General features: G+C 39.9%; 1 protein-coding gene across 1 annotated transcript; it reads right to left on the minus strand.

The window, feature by feature from the left end:
• Positions 1-906: 906 nt before the first annotated feature.
• On the minus strand, positions 907-21,193 carry LOC141807520 (enoyl-CoA hydratase EchA19). Its single transcript, XM_074693608.1, has 7 exons — positions 20,868-21,193; positions 18,625-18,795; positions 13,537-13,634; positions 13,040-13,184; positions 5,461-5,610; positions 2,578-2,693; positions 907-2,485 (listed from the first exon to the last, which is right to left on the minus strand). The coding sequence occupies exons 1-7, from the start codon at positions 21,004-21,006 to the stop codon at positions 2,378-2,380; spliced, it is 927 nt and encodes a 308-aa protein (XP_074549709.1). The 5' UTR covers positions 21,007-21,193; the 3' UTR covers positions 907-2,377.
• Positions 21,194-21,232: the final 39 nt, after the last annotated feature.

A 21,232-nucleotide genomic window follows, 5' to 3' on the forward strand; every position in this document is an offset into this window, starting at 1 on the left:
TAAAACTTTGATATTACAAACATTTGATTTCTCAGAGAAGGCGTGTCTTCTAACGTTTGTTTACCTCGATGACGTAACTGGAGTGACCAACAATTTAAGATTTAGGTTTTTCAGACGCTTTTGTTTTCACTTTTCCCTCATACGGTTTGAATAATTTCACTTTAGATGTAGAGGACGTATTTTAATTTTCAGAAACGCAGCATGGATTCAGCTTAAACCGCCCAAAAATAAAAGGTGTGTGTCTCTTCATAGAGCAGAATTAAGGTTGACCAGTTGAGGCACGACCCCTGACGATGGAGTGGAAAACAGCATCCAATGCGAACCAACTGTGAAGTTTTATGATCTTTTTTTTTTTTTTTACATTGTCATTTATTTATACAGTGAGCTGAAAAATATCAACTTCATGTCAAATTCCCAAAACGCTTCTCAGTGACCAATCCCTGCAGAGCACCTCTGAACCTCTCAGCCAACAGATAAGCAGTTCTTAAAATCTTCATTTCCCCCTTTTCCTCCCTTCACCCATACCTGTGTTATGTCTTCATGGTCCCTCCAGACTGTGATGGTCCTGGTGATAAGACCCAAAGGTGTCCACATCTGTCTGTCTCTGCTACTGCTGCTACTGCAGAGCCTATCTTATCTGCATGTGAAGAGTGAGAAGCTGCATCAAAGCTACGCATACCAGAACACCAACACTGTTGCTGATGTTTAGCTTTCAGGACCCAAAAATCACACTTAAACCCCAAACAGATGAAAAAAAAAATCCTTCTTGGAATCTTTGTCAGTAAATCAAAAGCTTTCTGTTTGGAGACACGTTTCCTTCTTTCATCAAACTCTGAAACATGAGGATCAGACTGACAGCTTCACACTGAGCTGACAGCAAATCATTGCTTTAAATGTATGTCAATAAAAGGCTTTTCAAATTGAGGCTCATGTCAATGAGACTGCACACCTGATTTATTTTACACATTCAGTGGTTTAGCAGAGATCCAGAAACAACTCCAGAAAAGACACCTTGTTCTCATTTTCTGTTTCATCCAGCGAAGACTTAATCTCCAGAGGAAGCTTTTCTGGCCCCAGTACTAATTACCATGAGAGGGAAATGGTCTTTTTGCAGATAAAACCAAAGAGGAAATGGATCATTTTTATCACTTCATAGAGATCAGCTCAGGGGATTTATGCTTTGAACACTTCATGAGCAATAACCTGAGGCATTTGTTCAATTAATCCAGCTGAAAACGTGGAAATCTTCTTCTTTTGATTCTTTAAACAATAACTAAAAATTGTTTGTATGTATTTCTAGATTTGCATTATTTTCCTTTACATCAACGGTGCTGTGTGTCTGCATATCTGTGTGTGTGTGTGTGTGCTCTTGGAAGCAGATCAGGTGATGCGTGTGTCAAAGCTGGATGAATTGGAAGCAGGAGGAGGAAACATTAAACAGAGGCTCTGTGTCCTGTCATCACACTGTCTAGACAGGACACCTCCTAGACCTAATGAGGTCTTTGTATCTATCTTCTACACACACACACAAAAACACACATACACACACACACACATACACACACACTCAAACTGACAGAAACACACATGCACACCATCATACATCTTGGTTTTAATCATTTTCTGTAAAGCATTTTTATTGAAGAGAACTAAAAGGTCATGACAGTTCACACACATTCCAACAGAGAGACTTGCGTGTGTGTTTCTGTGTGTGTGTGTGTGTGTGTGTGTGTGTGTGTGTGTGTGTGTGTGTGTGTGTGTGTGTGTGTGTGTGTGGACAAAACAGACATACACATCCCTCCAGAGTGCAAAATGAAGGGGACATGCGCTCCAAAACCATAGGAATGCTTACACCTGGCACAGATCAGACAAGAAGTGCTGAATCTTCTGCAGTAATGACAGTAGATAGATACTTACACACACACACACACACACACACACACACACACACACACACACACACACACACACACACACACACACACACAAACAACAAACACACGCACACAAACAGACGTTTAATCCCAGTAATAAAGTGTTTTGAACTCTTGCTCAGACGAACACTGGTAAGTCACCACAGGTTTTGTGCTTTTGAAGCCTCATCAGATTTCTGTTTAGTGTAAAGTCTGCAGTCCCTGCCTTCCTCTGGGATTTCAGTTTCAATTCAAGATACAAAAAAGTTAAAAACAAAAACCTTGTAATTGTGTAAATTACTCATTTTCAAACATCTCCATATTTTTTCTGCTTGGGTTAATTGCTTTGCTAAGAGAAAGTGCAATTTATTAATCCAGTTAAGCATGTTCACACAATTGGCTGCAGCAAAATTTGACCCATCACCTGAAAATCACAACTCCCCAGCCGGACACAAAGATGAATTCTAGGAAAATTTTCCACTTCTTCCCTCTCCAGCTGCGAATCTGGTTGCTCCAGGGACACTTTCTGCATGGATAACAGGAGCACCATGGTCCATCTCATACTGCATGGCCTGGACACACAGCGGCAGATGAAAGCAGTCATGGTTGAGCTTTAACCTTGATATGCTGTCGTAGGATGATTGTATGACTGTGTCAGAGGTACCTGTGTGAAGGATGATGCACCGTAGGAGCTGTACATGGCTGAGGAGCGATCAGCTCGCAGACACTGCTGAGGGAAGGAGCTGATCTCCTCTGCTAGCTTCATGGCTGCCTGTAGAGCTGAGGCAGACCAACATTCAAACAGTGACATATACAGCACAGCACATACACAGCTCCATGCAAAACGCTGTCTGTGCTGAGAGGAAAAGGGCAAAATCAAACCACTCATAATGCGAACACAATAAAAAAGTAACAATTAATCCTGATTTAGAATTTCTTTAAAAAATTAACTTTTAGTAAATGTTATTACCCAGCTTTATCAAACATTTAAGTCTGTTTAGCTGGAACCCAATAACCTCATGACGAGGTTTTTGGGTTTCAGTTGAACGGTCAAATAAAATCAATCCCCTGAAAGAAACTCAGCACATTTGAATTCCACCTGTTGACACGAAACAAAAACATTGGTTTCTATTCACATATTAAGTTATTACACTGGACCAGAGACACAGGAAATGACTAATTTAAGTTCTAATTTCTACGAGTACTAAGTTGTAAGAGAAAAAAATTGTCATAAACTTAATGAAGATAAAGATTTTAATTTGGAAGATTAAAGTAAAAAAAAATTACAAGACCAAAGTTTATGTGTTCAGTCAGCCTATACTTGATGTTATTTTGATATTTTGTAAATTCTGAAGGAAAAGATAAGCGAGCAGTCAGCTGCCTGCATTAAAATAAGGGGAAGTCATTTTAGTATAGGTTTAATAAAAACCAATAATGATGACAATAATGATTATAATCAACTAAATCCTTTAAGGCATCAGTTCATGTCATATGTGTCAGGAGTCTGAAAAGATTAAGGACAAACACTGAACCCCCTTTTTTTTAAGAAGGCAATCTGACAGATGGTTTCACTGGGTTAGAACAGGGGTGGCCAACCTGCGGCTCGGGAGCCGCATATCGCCCTTTGCCTTTCAGCGTGCTGCTCTTTGAGACATTCATAAAAAATATATATAGTTAAGAGTAGTGGTGTGCCGACCAATCTAAAACATTGATATACTGATGCCAACGTTGGGATGAGTGTTGATCAATGTTTGGGTGTACAGATTGATACTTAAGTATCAGTTTCTCTTCTCTAGTACAAATTTAAACACACTTACAAACACAATCAATCTTGCTTTGAAAGTTGGAAATGTATTGATTTTCATTTTATGCCATTTTGTTTATGTGTGAGAGGAAGTGTGTTTGTAAGACCCTGTGTGTAATGTGGCTCTCTGTAGTACCATGGTCATTTTTGTGGCTCTTGGTCTCTGACAGGTTGGCCACCCCTGGGTTAGAAGTTTATTATCATAAATACAAAACTACCAAAATCCATCCATTCTGATAAATGTATTCCTCTTTTCTATTACAATCGTAGTCCTGCAATATGACATCTTTATTCTTACAAACTCTTTATGTTTTCTTTCTTAATGTGGCCTTGCTCCACTGTCGTACCAAATTAGTAAACAACATGTGTGTGTTTTCAATAAAGTCGCTAGCAGAGTAAAGAAAAACAGAGGAAGTAAAAGTAGATATGTGAAAAGTACAGAGGGTTAAAAGACGCGAGAAGCTGACTGAAAGAGATGTCGACCAGGCTGAAGACTCATGGGAAACACAAAATGAAGCACAGGTGCTGGGGACGTTTTAAACATCTTTTCAAAATGCAACCTGATGCTCGAGTTTTGACCTTACAATGATGAAACATGAAGTTTTGATGTGGTCGATAACAAGAAGACAGGCTAATGTTTAGCTTTGAATATTAATGTTCATTTTAATTTCAATTCAGCCAGTGAGTACTAATTTAAAATCAGTAACAGCATAACTTATCAATATGTTGTATAAACATGATTCATTCTTTCGTGAGGAACCAGGTACTAAGCCTGACACTGAACAGTGAGCAGTTATTTCTGGTTAGAAACCCAGACTCAGATCAGTGCTATGGAAAATGAACTTCACCTCATGATGCCGCACTTTAATGCCTGAATTTGTAAGCAACTTCATTACTTCAGTCTGATGTTAAACCTGCTTTGAGTGATCGGCCCTCAGAGAGACCAATTAGGCCCAGGCTGACTGTGGGAAGAAGAACTTCTTAATAGAATTAAGCTAATCTTCTTCAGCCGTCAGAGGAGTGAGGGGATTCACACATGGGAGTCTGTTTGGGATTTAACGGGGAGGGAGTGTTCATGCATTAAAATAATTCAAGAGATGTCATTTTGAAATCGGGGCAAAGCTTAATCCTCACATTTATGCTTTGAGTATGAGTGAAGCAGAGATGCCGAGTGAAAGCCACGTGTGTGGTGTTGAAGCCAAATAAATAAAACAGATTTACTGGAAGACATTTATGTTTTTTTCTGATACAACCTACAAGACAGTTCCCTAAAAACTGTGTTTCCTGAATGAAAATGGGTCACAGTCCTGTCCTCCCTCTGGGATCTCCATGACTGATTTTCAATGAGTAACGATTTTTACTTCCCCCAACAGAGCGAGGGCTGCCGGGCTCCTCCATATCTGGTCTTCTAATCTCTACCTGTTGCTGTTGGATGTCTATAAACACTTTCTAAGACTTTTTTGTAAAAAAAAAAAAAAAAAAAAAAAAAAAACGCCATCGACCTTTTTGAATGCTGCTCTTTAAAGTGTGCTGAACTTCTTTTGACACAAATTCACACTTTTCTTGTGGTGTTGAAACAAATGCTGTAGAGTACGTACTCCACAGGATGAAACCACAAAACAAAGCGATGGTAATCAAATGTTCTACCACATTAGAATTAATAATGAAATAATTTCACTGCAGCCCTCTGATCGGGGAATCCATTCATGATCAGGTATAAAGAATCCAGAATAAATCCAATACCTTGGCCATCAGGGACGACTCTGTTAGCCAGCCCGTAGGCGAGAGCCTCCTGTGCTCCTATTGGCCGACCGGTCAGAATCAGGTCAAGGGCTCGTGAAAGTCCAATGAGATGCGGGAGTCGAACTGTGCCTCCATCAATCAGAGGAACTCCTGAAGGAAGAAATCATGATCGATATAAAACATCTCAGCTTTAACTTAATATTTCAAACACTTTTCTAAAAGAAACCTCACACTGGGCCTTAAGTTGTAGTTAAATGTTGTATGTATTTGATAACTCTGATTAATCTTCTCTTGTTTCTGATTTGTTACAGGTGACAACATAGAAAAACAGTGCGAGAACAGCTTAAGACAAATTTAGAAAGACTGAGAACAGAGGTCGCATTAATCTGGGTCACTGCTGTGAAGAACTCATAGTGTAGAAACTATTTTCCTCCTTAAATGCTAATCTGTTTTCTTTCCTTCAGTTTGTTCAAACTCAAATTCCTCCCCACTCTCATTCTCACTGGACACATTTGCATTATTACTGAGTCTACCAAGGAAAGAGGGGAAAAACAGGAGAGGGAGAAACAAGAGGAGAAAAAGTACATTGTAAGTAATAGTAAGCTTCTGGCATCTGTCCTAATTTCTAAAGAGCACCAGCTGGAACTGGCATATTTTCTCCTGTTCAGTGCTCCCAAGTTCCCCACCACAATCCCAACTCCCCAGTTCCTCCAAGTCTCTGATTCTATTTGACCACCCCTTATTGAGAGCACATGTGTCGGACATGTTTTCATAACCCCGAATCATCATGCAAGCGTTTAGAGGTTTTTGTTTTTTCTCTTTTTATCCCCATCTCTCATTCTGTGGAGAGCTGAGGAAAAACTGTGATTCTATTCATACCCAGCAAGCTGCTCTCTTTCTCAATTTAGTTCAAATAAATCAGATTGAAATACATGGAATACCAGTGTTAATACACATGAGACCAATCCAGGAGTCTGACTCAGGTTCAGACTTTGAGCACGTGTGGTGCTCTGACAGACAGAAGACTGATTAGGTGCAGGAGTGTGTCACTCTATGTACGAACACTATATTTACTTTGTTTTAAATCATTTCACAGATTACAGGAATCTAAGGTTCAGATCACCGTTGATTAAAGAAATAGAAAGAAAGAGAAAGAAAGGAATAACTGATAAAAGGAAAACAGTAGGGAGCCATAAAGAGCCAGGTTGACCTCCACTCTGTCTTTGGTGCTGCTGTTGGCACCGTTGCTATCAGGAACCGGAAGGATCTCACATCTTATCCACAAAAGTCGTCTCCAGCACCTTCAACCCTCACCCTCTCTGACTGATAGTCCCGTCTCTGATGTGTCCTGTTTGCAGGAATTTACCCAGATCTGCGCTTTGTCCCACATGAATGGAAGTGAGCGGTTGGAAGCAGCTCCTTGAAGTATCTGTGACTCCAAAGACAAGCTTGGCTTAAAAGAAGAGTGTGGAGGTGGAGTTTGGTAGCTTTTGATCCATTGTTACAGGTTTAATGTCAGAGAACATTTGTAAATGATCTTAAAACATGACTGTCATTCACCTTCTGTAGAGAGGAGCATAAATATAATATTCCTAATAAAAATGAGCTGTTTGCTTAAAGTTTATAAGCCTATTTGTTGTCAGGACTTAACTGAACTTCGCTCTCTTACTGAATGTTAATAGTTTTACCTTACCCCCCAAAATTTAGTGGATACATTATTTGTTGCCCAGCATTACTTTTAACAAGTAGCACAAAAGCACAGAGCTTGTCAGCTATCATTCTCCTGGACTGTTTCTTTCTGTGGTTGCTCTTGTTAGATACTCAAACTGCAATGGACCACATCTCACAAGATATCAAATCTTCCACCAACAACTGCTCCAACCTGACAACAAAGTCAGAGACATGACGCTCTGAGGTGTTCTGGTCTGCTACTGGTGCTGCTGGAATCCTCACCACATCAAAGTAAAACCCACTACAATGGCCTCCCATGAGGGTAATGCGATTAGGTCTGATGTGGATTAACCGTTTCCGGACAACTCCAGACTAAACGGACAGAGGGGAAACAGTAGACCTTTAATCGTAATTTCAATGTGAATAATCAATAAGAAAGAAGTGCAAAAAAAAAACACAACTTCATTTAAAATATACGACACACCAAAATAATATGGTAGCTAGTATTCAGTTCTTCACGGCACCATAATACCAGAACACTGAGGGCTAATTTTGTTGCAAAAGCTTGAGAAGACATCAAGATAGTCTCTTTAGTTAGTGCATCTTTGTTTGATTTTTCTTCCTCTGGTCCCTGACATTGAACAGACCTGCCGTGCACCCAACCCCCGACTTCATGAACTCTAAAACCCTCATACTGGCTGGGCATATTAATACACCAGTATGTATGACACAATTATAAAATAAAACCTTAACTTTCTGCCAACAAAAAATGATCTGAATGAACTTTAACATTTTAGCCCAATCAAATTTTGGACAGAGACATTATCTGTCATCAAAACTTATTGTTCAGTGTGATTTTAATATTAGATATGGCTCTATCTCTCAATTTATCAGTCTGCACACAACTGCTGCTTCCATTAACTCGTTATTGAAAAAGGAACCCAGAGTTTCAAAAGGAGTGTCAGTCTTCGGCGAATGATGTAATCACTGGACTATGTCACTCAGCTTAAGACTCGCTGAGCGAGTGTTTGAATTGGCCGATGTTATGTCAGCTTTGGACTGAGGTTTGACTTTTCGATTCAACATGTGGCTTCTTCCTCTTTGGCAGTCTCCATCCGTCCCTCGTCCAGGTATGAGCGAGGACCTAAAGCTGAGAAAAAGAGGAGGCCGAGCCACCGACATGACTTATTGGTGTGTTTAAAGAAACTCCATTTAGCCGTCTCGATTTCTTGAACAGGAAAATCAGAGGAGGACTACAGTTGATCTTGAACAAGCTCCATGCTTGCCATATTTAGCTTCACCAGTTAAAGAAATATCCCTCGATGAATTATTACTGAAAAAATGAGTTTCCTTTCTAGCGCCAACTTTTTTGTGATATTCTCCTGGTTTAAGTATCTAGAATAACATCAGGGAATTAGCTTAGCATAGTGTGTTTTTTATTTTTAAATTTAGTCCTCTCACAATTCATCGAGCATTAGACACTAATACCAGACTCCTGTGACGCAACCCTGTCCTCCTTCTCATTTCCTCCTCGATGAGGCAAAGGGGCCCCAGACAGGAAGCCACAGGTTTGGTAGCCAATCACGTGCCAGAAAGCTGTCAGATCCTTATGGTTGCCGCTGGCCCACATCAGAACAGTACAGAGAGACTCTGAGGGATTTTTATTCAACTCCAAAACCACCAGGGATTCCCTCCGGCTGCTGCCATCTGTGCCCAACCCCAAAACGGTTACAGAATTCAACCATTAAAAGGAAATATTCTGTAAGAAACACAGGATCTTTAAATAAACCGTGCATCCCACAGAGCAGCGCTACTTTGATGTATAGGGGGAGGGAAGTTCGGCTTCAATTGTTTAATGTCGGGGAATAAGGTTTTAAGTTTTACGACTGCCTTTTTCCACCGCAGTGTCTGCTTTTTTCTTTACTTAAGTCTTGAGGGAATATTCTCACTTTGCAGGTTTAATGGCAGTTCAACCAGGATAATATCATATAAGACATATTATTTAATGCCATCACAGACTAAAGGGTACTACTAAAGACTGTGAAACATGTAGGGTCTAGAAAACGATCTTCAAATCTGTTGTACATCAGTTAATGTGAGGAGATCCACTGAAAGTTCATTACCTCCACCACAGAGGTTGTGTTTTTGGGAGAGTTTGTCTGTGAACAACATAACTCAAAAAGTAACAAACAGATCTTGATGAAATTTTCAGGAAATGTTCAAAATGGGATAAGGAAGAAGTGATTAAATTTTGGAGGTGATCCAGATCACCGTCTGGATCCAGGATTCTTTTAAAAGATTCTTTATCATTGTGAGATAGGGCTGTTTTCATCATATGTGTATGTAACTCCATGATAAATGTTAGGATTGCATAGCAAAACAATACAAGACAAGGTCACCATAATTTCTCACAGATTTAAAAGTACGGTCCAGATTCTGCCAATATTCTGGATACTAAGATCTGGGATATGAAATACATACTGGGTCATTATATTTTTAAACACTGTCAGTAAACAAATTAAAACACCGAATTGCAGCAGACAGTCTGCTGAAAGGGAGTATAACATTAAAGTAGGACTAAAGTGTTACGTGACAATCACAATATGCTTGGTCGAGCTCTGCGTTCTCTGAGTGCTTTTCTAGTTATTGTTTTATTTTATCTTCTCTATTTTCCCCTTTTTTCAAATCCAAACTTTCACCCACTTTTCTCTGGTTTATTTAAACTAGAAACCATCTTTTAAAGCACAACCAGGAAAGTTGTTAACCTTTATTCTAACAGCTAAGTAATTACTTTTTGAGGTTAGCAGTTTTTTCACTATAACAATGAGGTATCTAAAGTAGAATAATGGTTTTAATTTGTCTCTTTGGCTGAAAAGTAGCTCAGTAGACATGGAGTGTGGCACTGAAGACTCGTGACCAGACAGACAGACAAGGACGCTCTCCTGTTAAATTACAGGCCTGAGATGATAAGCTCTACATGTTTACACTCTATATCTAGTACAGCCAGGAAATTATAGTACAACAGTTGTATTTATAAACACCATGGTTGTATTTTAAAACCCTCTCGCATCATGGTTTCAAAAATGACGGCTGTGTGAGGGATGCTGTAACAGACCAATATGAGACACTTTTACAGAGGAAAGCCAGCCGCAACATGTAGGGATTAGGATTAAGATTAGTTTACAACACATTCAGCAGAAGATTCAAAGTGAAACTTTCTGTTGCTGAGTCAGAGGGCAAACCATGTTCATAAGCTGAGAGACGCCAAAAAAGGAAAAAGTTGTTTATGAGGAAATTGTGTGACATAAATAATATGTAAGCCCTGTTTGGCTCTGCAGTGGAAACCTGGCAGTCAGTTGTTTCCTTTTCACTTATCAAGACTGCCCAGCAGACTCTGGCTGTGATGCCAAAAGGTCACAGTCACTGCTGTTATCATACTATGACTACGTCCCAGCGCACAAACAAGAGGAGGCTGCGGTGATAACAGGGGACAGAGAAACACAGTTGAAAAATAGAAACACCGTTGACTTCCTGGCATTAGGAGGCAGATGATGAATGTTCGGCTTCAAAGATAAACAAAAGGATACTTTCATGGACGGACAGAAGTAGCACAGAGGGGGAAACGGAGGCAGTGTGCTCAGAGAAAAACACAGGTTTCGATACAGAGACAATGGTGGCAGGAGAGCAGTTTCATTTACAACAGGATAAGTTCATAAAAAATGCAGGATTTAACACAACAGCAGCAGCATGAGGTCTGATAGAGGATGACTTGAGTGGAAGCAATGCCATCAGTAAAACCTGAGGTTAAATCACTACAACTCCTGATGCCAGAGCACAAGTTCAAAAAGTTTTTTAAAAAGTCATTTGCTGGTGTTAGTGTTACCTGCCATGCAAACAATATGTAGGTTGTACTTTATCACACTATGGCTGTATGTGACTTCAAGTTTTGTCAAAACAGATTTGACATTTCCACACAAAACTGTGACCGCTAACCCACCCCTATTGTCGTTTTTTACCCGAAAATGTACTTTGTTTGAGATTTAAAAAAAAAAAAATCAGTTTCAGCCAGATGACGATATATATTGACCAAACAACTATCTGTGTTTTAATGTAAGTGCTGATATTTTTAGTCATATGACAAGATGAAAGGATTTAGCTAATGAGCCACCTTGTATTGCAGCCTCCTAATTCTCCAAAATGTGTTGAAGAGGTACAGAGTTTGTTTTTTTTACATGGATCATGTTTTCACCCACCTAATAATCAGTCAGGTTACTGTGCAGAGGAGGAGACCTCTGGGGAGTTTATTTTAGTTATCTGTCAAAACCTTTTTGAAAAACTATAAAAACTGACTGGATCTTCTTGAATGGGGTTGCAGTTCAGCTGGTTTTACCTCAGAATTGAGCTACTTTGGGTGCAGGTTAATAGAAACTAGGGCTGACTATTGGCAAGGAGCTAACAATATAATATGTATCACGAAATCACAATATTGTGATATATATTGCCACAAATGTTGTTAACAACTTTTCTATTTTATTTTGTATGAAATAATGAAAGTCAGATGCAGTTTTTCATACATACACTTACCTTGAAAACATTAAGTGTGTCAAGCTTGTCACTTTAACTACTCTGACATTAAACTAATGCTGCCAAACAAATACTGGCTGAAAAATGCAGTCAGCTGGTGAAACTGATAAATGTCACTTGGTGTGACCAATGTTACCCATAAAAAATCTAATATTGCACAAAACATGACCATGATTATTATTTTATGAGTCTACTACACAGTAAAAATTAAAACTTAACATGATTCTGAACTAACTGACCCAAGACTAGAGAGAAAACTTTGCTATTAGAAACCAAAACCCACATCATCAATTTTAAGAATGAAATATTTTAAATATACTTTGAGGTTATATTTATTATACAGTTTAAGGGCAACATACAGCAGAGTAGCTCTTTAAAGCCATCTACTTCAGTGGAGGTGCGGAAGACGTATAGTACTTCCAACTCACCTAAAATATGAGTTTTTATTTATTATTATTATTTATATTATTATTATTATTTATTTTAACAAAAATACCGATATTAAAAGTTGAAATATTGGTATTTAATCACAGGTCAAAGTATTGCACCTCTAATAGAAATTTTTTTGAAAATATAAATGATTAAAAAAATCCCATAACTTATCATAGACTTTCGTACATGCACAAATCCAACCATACTGACACACAGATAAGCAGGGAGGCTACACATGCACACAAATACACAAAAGCAACCAAGCCTTCACAGGCAACAGTCTCTGCTGTCAGCACCTGCATTTGAAATAAGATTAACTACAAACTAACAGTAAATGAAGAGCCCGTTGGCACCTTTTTATAATGGGGTTTAAAAGTACAGTAAAGCAGTGTGCATGTGAAGTGAAAACAAATTGAAGAGGAAAAATAAAGAACAAAGAATGAAAGGGATTATTTAAATGCTGCCAAACAGAGAGCTTTAAGTAACTGAGGTGATTTTGTAAGTAGATAAAACTGCTTTTAACCCTGGCCTGCTGACCCTTTATGGTGCCATTTTACACGCTTATTTTCCGTTTTTACAACTCATTGCAGCGTTAGGCTGGTTGTAATTGCTGTTAGGCTAGTTTAGGGCTAGTTTTGATTGGCCATTGGAGCTACTTTGTCACCCAGACTTTGCAGCCCTGTTCTTGACTGGTGATTCAGTTCTTTGACTGTAACTTTGTCAGTGTTAGCAGAGTCACTTGGATAACTGAAAGAAGAAAAGTTCCCAGCTGTAAAAGAAGTATTTTTAAACCACACTTCCTTCCACCCCTTCAGTAGAGGAACAGATCATCAGAGCACACTCATACTTGTGGTAGCAGTAAAGAAATCATTGAATGAGGTGTAAGACGTACCAAACCTCCGACAGAACACCCCCATGACGGCACTCTCCTCCACCACCCTCAGATCAGCCAGCAGAGCCAGCTCCAGTCCTCCAGCCACAGCAAAGCCGCTGACTGCTGCTATCAGCGGCTTTGAGAGCTCCATACGGGACGGACCCTGGGGGAAACATCGGGATTAGTACAACTAAAACACACACATATGTATGCACACAAACACACACTTGCAAAGCTAGAAAACTTGAGTGAGGAATACACATTTCTACAAAGGAAAGTAATGGCAGTGCACCAGACACAAGGACTTTCTGCAGACACACACACAGACACTGAGTTATTTCTCTGATTCACTCAAAATCTCTACATTTTCAAGACTACTTCCCGAACCTTCTGAATATATTGCCGCTGACTTTATCATCTGGATTTACATATTTTTTAAGACATATCCATTTATTTCACATTGACAGGAAAGATATGAATTACAATGACGAGCACAAATCCCAAACAGCACTCACCAGTGGACCGGGACCCTTGGTGACATCTTGCTCCAATTTGAGGGAAGCTGTGTGATTGGCCAGCTCTTTCAGATCATAACCAGCGCAGAAATTCCCTCCTGGAAGAGACCACAAAATTACAAACTATGGCAGCTGGCAAGTCAGAGAGGAAGGGAAAATGATGAGGATGAAAAAAAAAACAAGTTGAGCTGGAGTCCAAGGTCTGCAATTTGGATAGCAGCTTGCTTTGGCCTGGCTGGCACACAAATGCTTCTCTTCCCTAAAGAGCCCAAATCCAATACACGGTCACAGTTCACACATGTGCTCACACACACGTATGCACAAACACAATATCCTCATTAATGGAAGACTCACATACTCCAACCACAGCCCCTTCCGTTGGATTCATGTGGTAATTACAACATTACCCAAGAGGCCAACCAGCACTATGTCACAGGCTAAGGCAGGGACTCATAAAATCCCTCTCTCTATTTAATGCAACGGTAATGACAATGATTATAACAAGCACATCTGCCAGCAACACCCATCAGCTCAGAGCTTTGATTACAGCTGTGGGTCAGCACAGGGCAATTAGAGAAAAACTGTGTCATGCTGTTTATTGCAGCAGCGACCTGACAGAGATCCCTGAAGTACTTTGTGCTTGTAAGCAGACACTGAAAGTGTGAAGACATCACCTTTTCATGTTGAATACTGAACTAATAAGTTTGTTTGTAAGGGAGTAAAGTAGCCAAACAGAGCCAAAGCAATGAGCAAATGTGAATTGTTTTAACAGGTTAAAAATAGCTGCGGAGTTTCCACAGCTTGTGACTTATAAAAGGTACAAGACTGGCATACAGGTAGACTATGTTCAGGTTGATGTGACATGGTTTGTGCCACTTCACACATGATTTTATATCAAGACAATTACAAAAAGAGCAGGTCTAGACTGTACTCTGTGTTAAACTTTCAACAAAGAACCAATCAAGACAAGGGACGATACGGATCTTTTGACTTCCAAACCGATCCGTTATTTTATGATATGTTTTGCCGATACCAATACCTTTCTCTGATAAATCCCACACTCCGTTGGGTGATTCTATTGTCAAGTACAAACCATATTTGTTGTATTAAAGTGAGCCCTGTTGGTACCGCCTCCTCACTTTTCAAATGTTGCAAGACGCTGTTTTGCCATCACTGCTTTTCAAAGAGAAGTAGTCCCACACAGCGGACATGTGTACAATGTGGTTTGGTTTACAGCAGCCATAAAGCGTGACGGTGCTGAAAACATACAAAAACTGGATCGATCCTGATCAGGTCACGAAATCTGATGCTAGACAACCTTCAAAAACTATCAGTGTATTGGATCAGGATATCACTAATCAAGACAGGATGGGGGTCAGTATCATCTTCAAGTTGAGACTGGGCCTTATCTCAGTCTAATCCACCATGAGAAAAGCACTTTAGTCATATTCACAGCAGTTCAATTCTTTGGACAGACCTTCATATTTATATCACTCAAAGTCAACAAATCTCATACAAGCATTTATAATATCGATTTCAATCAAAGGGATAGCAATTAAAGTATCAGGTAAACCAATTTTAACAAAACTGTCCTCTAATCAAGATTGGCATTGTAACAGTGATGATCATTGAGAGAATGATTTGTGGTTTTTGCAGCTGTCAGGCAAGACCACGGACCGCCAGCAGCGAAAAGAAAGAGGAACCTTAAAGAAAACAGAACTCTGAGACTCCCAGAAATATTTTTAGATGGTAACATCACTGTGACATTAAGATTTAAAGTTGGTAACGAGGAAAGATACAAAGAGAGGCAAAGACAGTAGCTCAGTGTGTCAGTTTCCTCGATAGTGTAGCATCTGTTGGAACCCTAAATGTAACAACACAAAATCTGGTTTTTAAAAAAATGTATCACAGCCTGAAATGTAGGGTCAGTAATGTAACAACAGTGCTGAGCCCAAAATGTAATAACTAAAAAAAGTAATAAAACCCTGAATGTAATAAGTTTTTACTTTTTGCACTGCGAAAATCAGAAATCTTATCATGTGTTTTTGCCTTATTTTAAGTAAAAATTGTCACGTTATACTTGATTTGAGCCACATTCAACGTATCAGTTTAGAAAAATGTCTTATCAAGACAAAAATGAGGTTTCTAAAAAGTAAAAAAAAAATGCCAATGGAACAAGAAAATATTGCTTGAAAATTTGCTTAAAACTAGAGTAATGTCTTTATACAACCAACTTTTCTCTTGTTTCATCAGCAGATTTTCTTACTTGTTACAAGCAATTCAGGCCTCATTTCTGTCTTTTAAAAATTTGACTGGTCAAGTGAATGTGACTATTAAAAGACATTTTCTACTGGAAATAAAACACTTAATAAGATTTTAGTTTTTTATCCAGGGTTTATCACTTCTTTTTTTTTACATTCTGGGTTGTGTTGCATTTTAGGCTCTAACAAGCCCCCAGCAGCAGAATTAAGAGCTGGTCCAAGCAGGAGAAGGAAAACAAAAGTTTTATGCAAAGTAAAGACAAAACATATGATTCATATCTTTACACTACATAACCGTTTAACTAAGCAGCCTGGCATCTGCTAAAAGGCAGGTTATTTGTTTCATGGTAAAATTAATACATAGAGAGACATTACTGGAGTGAGGAGGACCACAGGTAACAAGCAGAGGGCACAGCTGAGGAGTGAGTCTAATGGTAAAGTCTGAGGGCATCTGGTGGACGGCTGGAGAACGACAGCGCTGGGAGGTTGCAGGAAGTTGTTGCAAGGGGATGTGAACCTACTGACCTTCTCATCATGCTGAGCTGAGTGTGATCAGATGCAGTGATAATTCTGAAGAGGTGAGTTCGGTATATGACTATATGAAGTATGAGGAAAGTTTTTTTTCATCCCTAAAAGAAGCAAAACTTAAGAATTCGCTGATGACTTTTAAGTGGTATCGGGCCCCAAACATCTTGGAAACCTACACAGAGAAAGGAGTTGCAAATCAGCTATTTGAGTGGATTTCTTGGTTTTAAACGACTAAAATTGAACAAATATCACTTAGCAGATATATCGTTGGATATATCCTGGTTGTTCTTTTTCTTTGTAACTCAAGCAAGCTGCAGGTTTTGCCACATTTGACAGCAAACATGTCCCTGTATCTATGAGTTGAGCTGTCACTTTCATCACACCTAACCACAGACCCAACAGAAACACAATTCCCAAACACTCCAAACTTGTGCCAGAAAAACCCGCAGAAAGCAATTACTCTTAATTTTTCAAGTAAAAATAAAACTCTGACACTGAAAAATGAGAGCTGAGCGAGTGATCGAGCTGTAATTTAGACAAAATGGATTCCTTATGTTTTAGAAACACGTCCAAACTAAAACTCCCAGAGTGTCACCCTATAACACAGACAACCTGCTAATCAGCACTTAAGGTTTTAAAAGAGCAGCACAGCTGGGAGACCTGCTGACAGGACTGTGTGGTGGGTCATTTAATGAAGGCACAGATGAGCCATTTGAGCTGGAGTGACCTACGATGCTGCTCATTGCAAACAGGCGATTTACTCCTTATATTAGTTGCCAGGCACCGCCCTGTTGTGGCTGCCTTTTACAGCAGCTCTCTCTTCCTTGTCCCTTTCTTGTAATTTTTTTCATCTCTTTTGTATGGTTCATTTTTTGGTCATGGACACCAAACTTTTTGTGGCTTCAGCGATATTTTTACTACTTTTGCTCCTGTGTTTGTCTGGAGATCCTACATGTATCCATGGCCGCATTGTCTGCATGTGAGCTCAGCTATTAGCATGTCAATGCTAACTGGTGCAAGGCCTGATGTTTCCCCACAAGGTGAGGAGAAGGAGGTGAAGATGGCATGCTGGTTCTCAGGTGTGAGCTAAGAAGTGACGACATCGACCTGTCCTTCCATCCATCGTGGAAACGTAAGATCTATCTCCAATAAGATGGACGAGCTAGCTGTGCTAACCCAGCAACAGAGGGATTACCAGAGGGAAGAGTAGCATCATGCAAGACATGGCTAATGGAGCTAATATCAGACACCAACACCACATTGGAAGAGCTTCACCTGCTGTGAGCAGACAGGATCCAGGAGACAGAGATGGAGCATGACTGAAGAAGCTCAGTCCTGGACCCTGTGGAGGTGGAGGCTGGCTGAACTGGAGAATGATGGACAAAGCTGTCATCATCTATTTTCTTATGGACCCTTTTGCACTTTCTATACACTTTCTTACTTTTGTTTTCTCGATTGCTGCTGTGGATAAATAACGCATATTCTATTCTATTCTATTCTTACACACTGTTTAATTCTCACAGCTGCCACTAGTGGCACTGAGCAGCGTCATTTGGAAAAGGTCCAACTCCTCAAGTACCAAACAAAGTATATACTTGTGTCCCGAGGCCACAGTGCACCTTCTACAGCAGACAGGTTGATCCAGGTTGAAGACATTATTTCCACTGAGGAGCAGAGTTCATTCAGTGTGTGTGGTGATTATTTTTAGAGCTATTAAAATCATGGCAGGGCTCGGGCTGTGGGGGATTGACACAGTGCAGGCCTCGCAGGTGTGTGTATGTGTGTGTGTGTGTGTGTGTGTGTGTGTGTGTGTGTGTGTGTGTGTGTGTGTGTGTGTGTGTGTGTGTGTGTGTGTGTGTGTGAGTGTGTGTGTGTGTGTGTGTGTGTGTGTGTGTGTGTGTGTGTGTGTGTGTGTGTGTGTGTGTGTGTGTGTGTGTGTGTTTTTCTCTGTGCACTAGTCTGGTCACCTTGGCCTTTTAGGCTGGATCTGAGGACTCTGGGGAGCAGTGACTGAAAAATATGAAGAGGAGAAGAGAGAAGGGAAGAGAATAATGTCTCTTCTTAACCTCAAGCTCACAGCTCCTTCTTTTTCCTTGCCACAAATCTCTGATCATATGTTAGAAGCATAAACAGTGAGAGCTGTTGGTTGCATGAAACTGACAAGTATACCAGGAGTTAGTCCTTTTGGTAAAACTACAAGCTTAAAGTTTCCTGGTAGGGAGGGGTATCCTTTAAAAGAACACAATGAAATGTCGATATCATCAAAGTGATTTTAAAAAGTGAACACAACCTCTCTTACCTTTCCCATGCAGGACAGCCACACTTAAGTCTGGATCCCTGTCGAAGGCCTCCAGCTCTTCAAGCAGACACCTCGCTGTCTCCTGGTTCACCGCATTACGCACCTCGGGGCGGTTTATCCCCACGGTAACAACGCACCCCCTGCGCTCTGTGACCACAGTCTGTCCCGCAGCTAATCACAGAGAATGATAGAGATGCACAGAGAGAAACCAATATGAACCATAACACTGTGAGATAGAAGCCAACTCAGAGACATTACGGTTTGACTCCACAATGGGAGGGAGGAGGATGGAATGATAATGGTCTTTGTGGACAGCCTTGATAACAGAATCAGTGAAACGCTGAAAGAGATGGTCAGGGCTGAGGTAAGGCCCTGGCTTTTGCTTTGTCTTAGTTGGTGTCTCAGAGTGTGTGAGTGCAGGGATTGTGGTCTGAGGTTGCAGCAGGCAGTTGACCTGACATTGTTTGGGTCACCCCAGAGAATCCAGCTGTCAACCACAGCCTGAGGCTGCAGCATCCCAGAGAGCAGAGCAAGGATAAACAACACTGGATGCTAACCTTGATAACAAAGGCTATTTTAAGGATGGACTGCTAAACAAAGCTAAGTGAAGTGAAGCACGGCAGGATGAAGAAAGGATCATTTGTTTCAAGCAGCCCTTTCTACTCTGCTACACCTCAGACAAATTACTATATTGCACGGTGTGTTCAGCCTCGCCTCCACCACGGTTGACCTTTCTCCCAGCACAGCGCTCATTTTAACAGGTTTCAGTGCTGGAAACAAAAGGAGGGGCCAGCACACACACACAGTAAATACAGATGTGCACATAAGTTTACATACAAGTGATTCTATAATTCATAATAATGGGGGTACATTTCAGGTTTACAAAAAAGCGGGAAAAAAACATGCTTTTTTGTTTCATATTCTATTTGGTTGCAAATGATACACCTGTAATGTACTTTATTCATTGGTTGGCAAGCATAAGCACTATGAATTCTTGAATATTTAAGTAACAAAAAAAAAATTGGAGCATAATTTTGTCAACCGTGTTATGGATAAAGGTTGTGACTGTTTTTTTAATGTAAATCCATATTATACTGAATTTAGAGTTATTCAACATTTCTATGCAAAATTACGCTCCCTAGAAATGTCCCTCTTCGTTTATATCACAGTTTAGCCAAAACCTAAAAGAATTATGGCACAAAAATCACATGTAACACAGTCCACAACGCATTGCTACACGGTTGGCAGGACAAACCTGTCTCTACAACATTACAATCAACGGACTGCAGTGTTGTAGCTCCACCTTCCAGGATCACATTGGTTTAGCCTGGCAACCCTCTGGAGGGGCCCCAAAAGTGCCCCGGGTTCGTCTCGGTTATTTGGGGATCAGTCCCAGGATTAGTCCGTAGAAACACCATAAAATGCATGATGAACTGAAATGAACCCCTTGGTAGAAACAGGGCCTATGTTTGACATTTTAAAACATTTAAGTTTCAGTGTGCCACCCTTCTACAGTTGGTGCCAGGACATGGCCCCCGCAACAAAAAAAATTTGGACACACTCCTGCATATGTTCCTAAATTTCTCTTCAGTTTAAGCCCTATTATTAACTCCCATAAGACTTTTTGGACGCACTTTACAGAGAATAAATGAATGAATGTGTTATTTTGTTTTGATCAGCAGCAGCAGAAATTGTCACAATCACAATCATTGTAAGAAAAAATAAAGCAAACTGATCTAAAAGGATTGCGGCTGAAGCAGATGTAACAGTTGGTGAAACTTCAATTTCATCTCTTCAAGTCAGAAAAACAAAACTAGGATTTGGAGAAAAAAAAAAAAAAAAAGTAAATATGTGGGAACTGAGGCATGCCCTCAGTAAACTTATGAGCACAACCATATAGTGGTAAAATATAAGTTAGATTAACTACTTGTAAGACTGCAGCAAGACTGTTTAGAGTGAGGAATTAAACTAATCTTATTTGAGTGAGACATGTCCACTTTAATTGAGTCATAAAATATAAACCTTCAACAAAAATCATTCTAACTTCATTATTTTTCTACTGACTTGTTTGCAAGCCTTTGTGTTCTCTATTTTCTTCAAATCGTGTTACTGACGTTAGCTTGACAGAAAAATAAAATAACTGCCCTCACTACTGACTGTGTGCATTTTCGTTGACCTGTTTGCAGCTCTTTGCTGCCTCTCATAGCCAGTGGTGTGTGACTGCATATTGGAAAACAGCCTACCTGTTCCACTTCTTTCACCTCCTGCTGCTGAGCTGTATGATTTCACTTCAGGCAAACTTGATTTTTCCAACCGTCCCAATATTTGATGTTGGTTGAGTTTTAAAACTGATGACAACTTCTGGATACGTTTCAGTGCCATTTCCTGATTTTTTGATTCAGAGGCGGTTACTCGCTCGATAATCCACAAAGAAACCAACGTTTGGTTTAATTTTCTTTAACGTGATATGAAAAGGTCTGTACTCATTAGCCTTTAAGGGTCAACTTTAGCAACTCTGATTTGATGGCGCAACAGTCAAATGTCCCCCACAGAAACTTCTCCACTGAACATCGTTCTGGGACTCGTAATGGTGCATTGCAGTGGTGAA

The sequence above is a fragment of the Halichoeres trimaculatus genome, unplaced genomic scaffold (assembly GCF_033239565.1).
Source record: "Halichoeres trimaculatus isolate MK-OKI-2021-1 unplaced genomic scaffold, fHalTri1.1 fHalTri1_scaffold_18, whole genome shotgun sequence".
Classification (NCBI taxonomy): domain Eukaryota; kingdom Metazoa; phylum Chordata; class Actinopteri; order Labriformes; family Labridae; genus Halichoeres; species Halichoeres trimaculatus.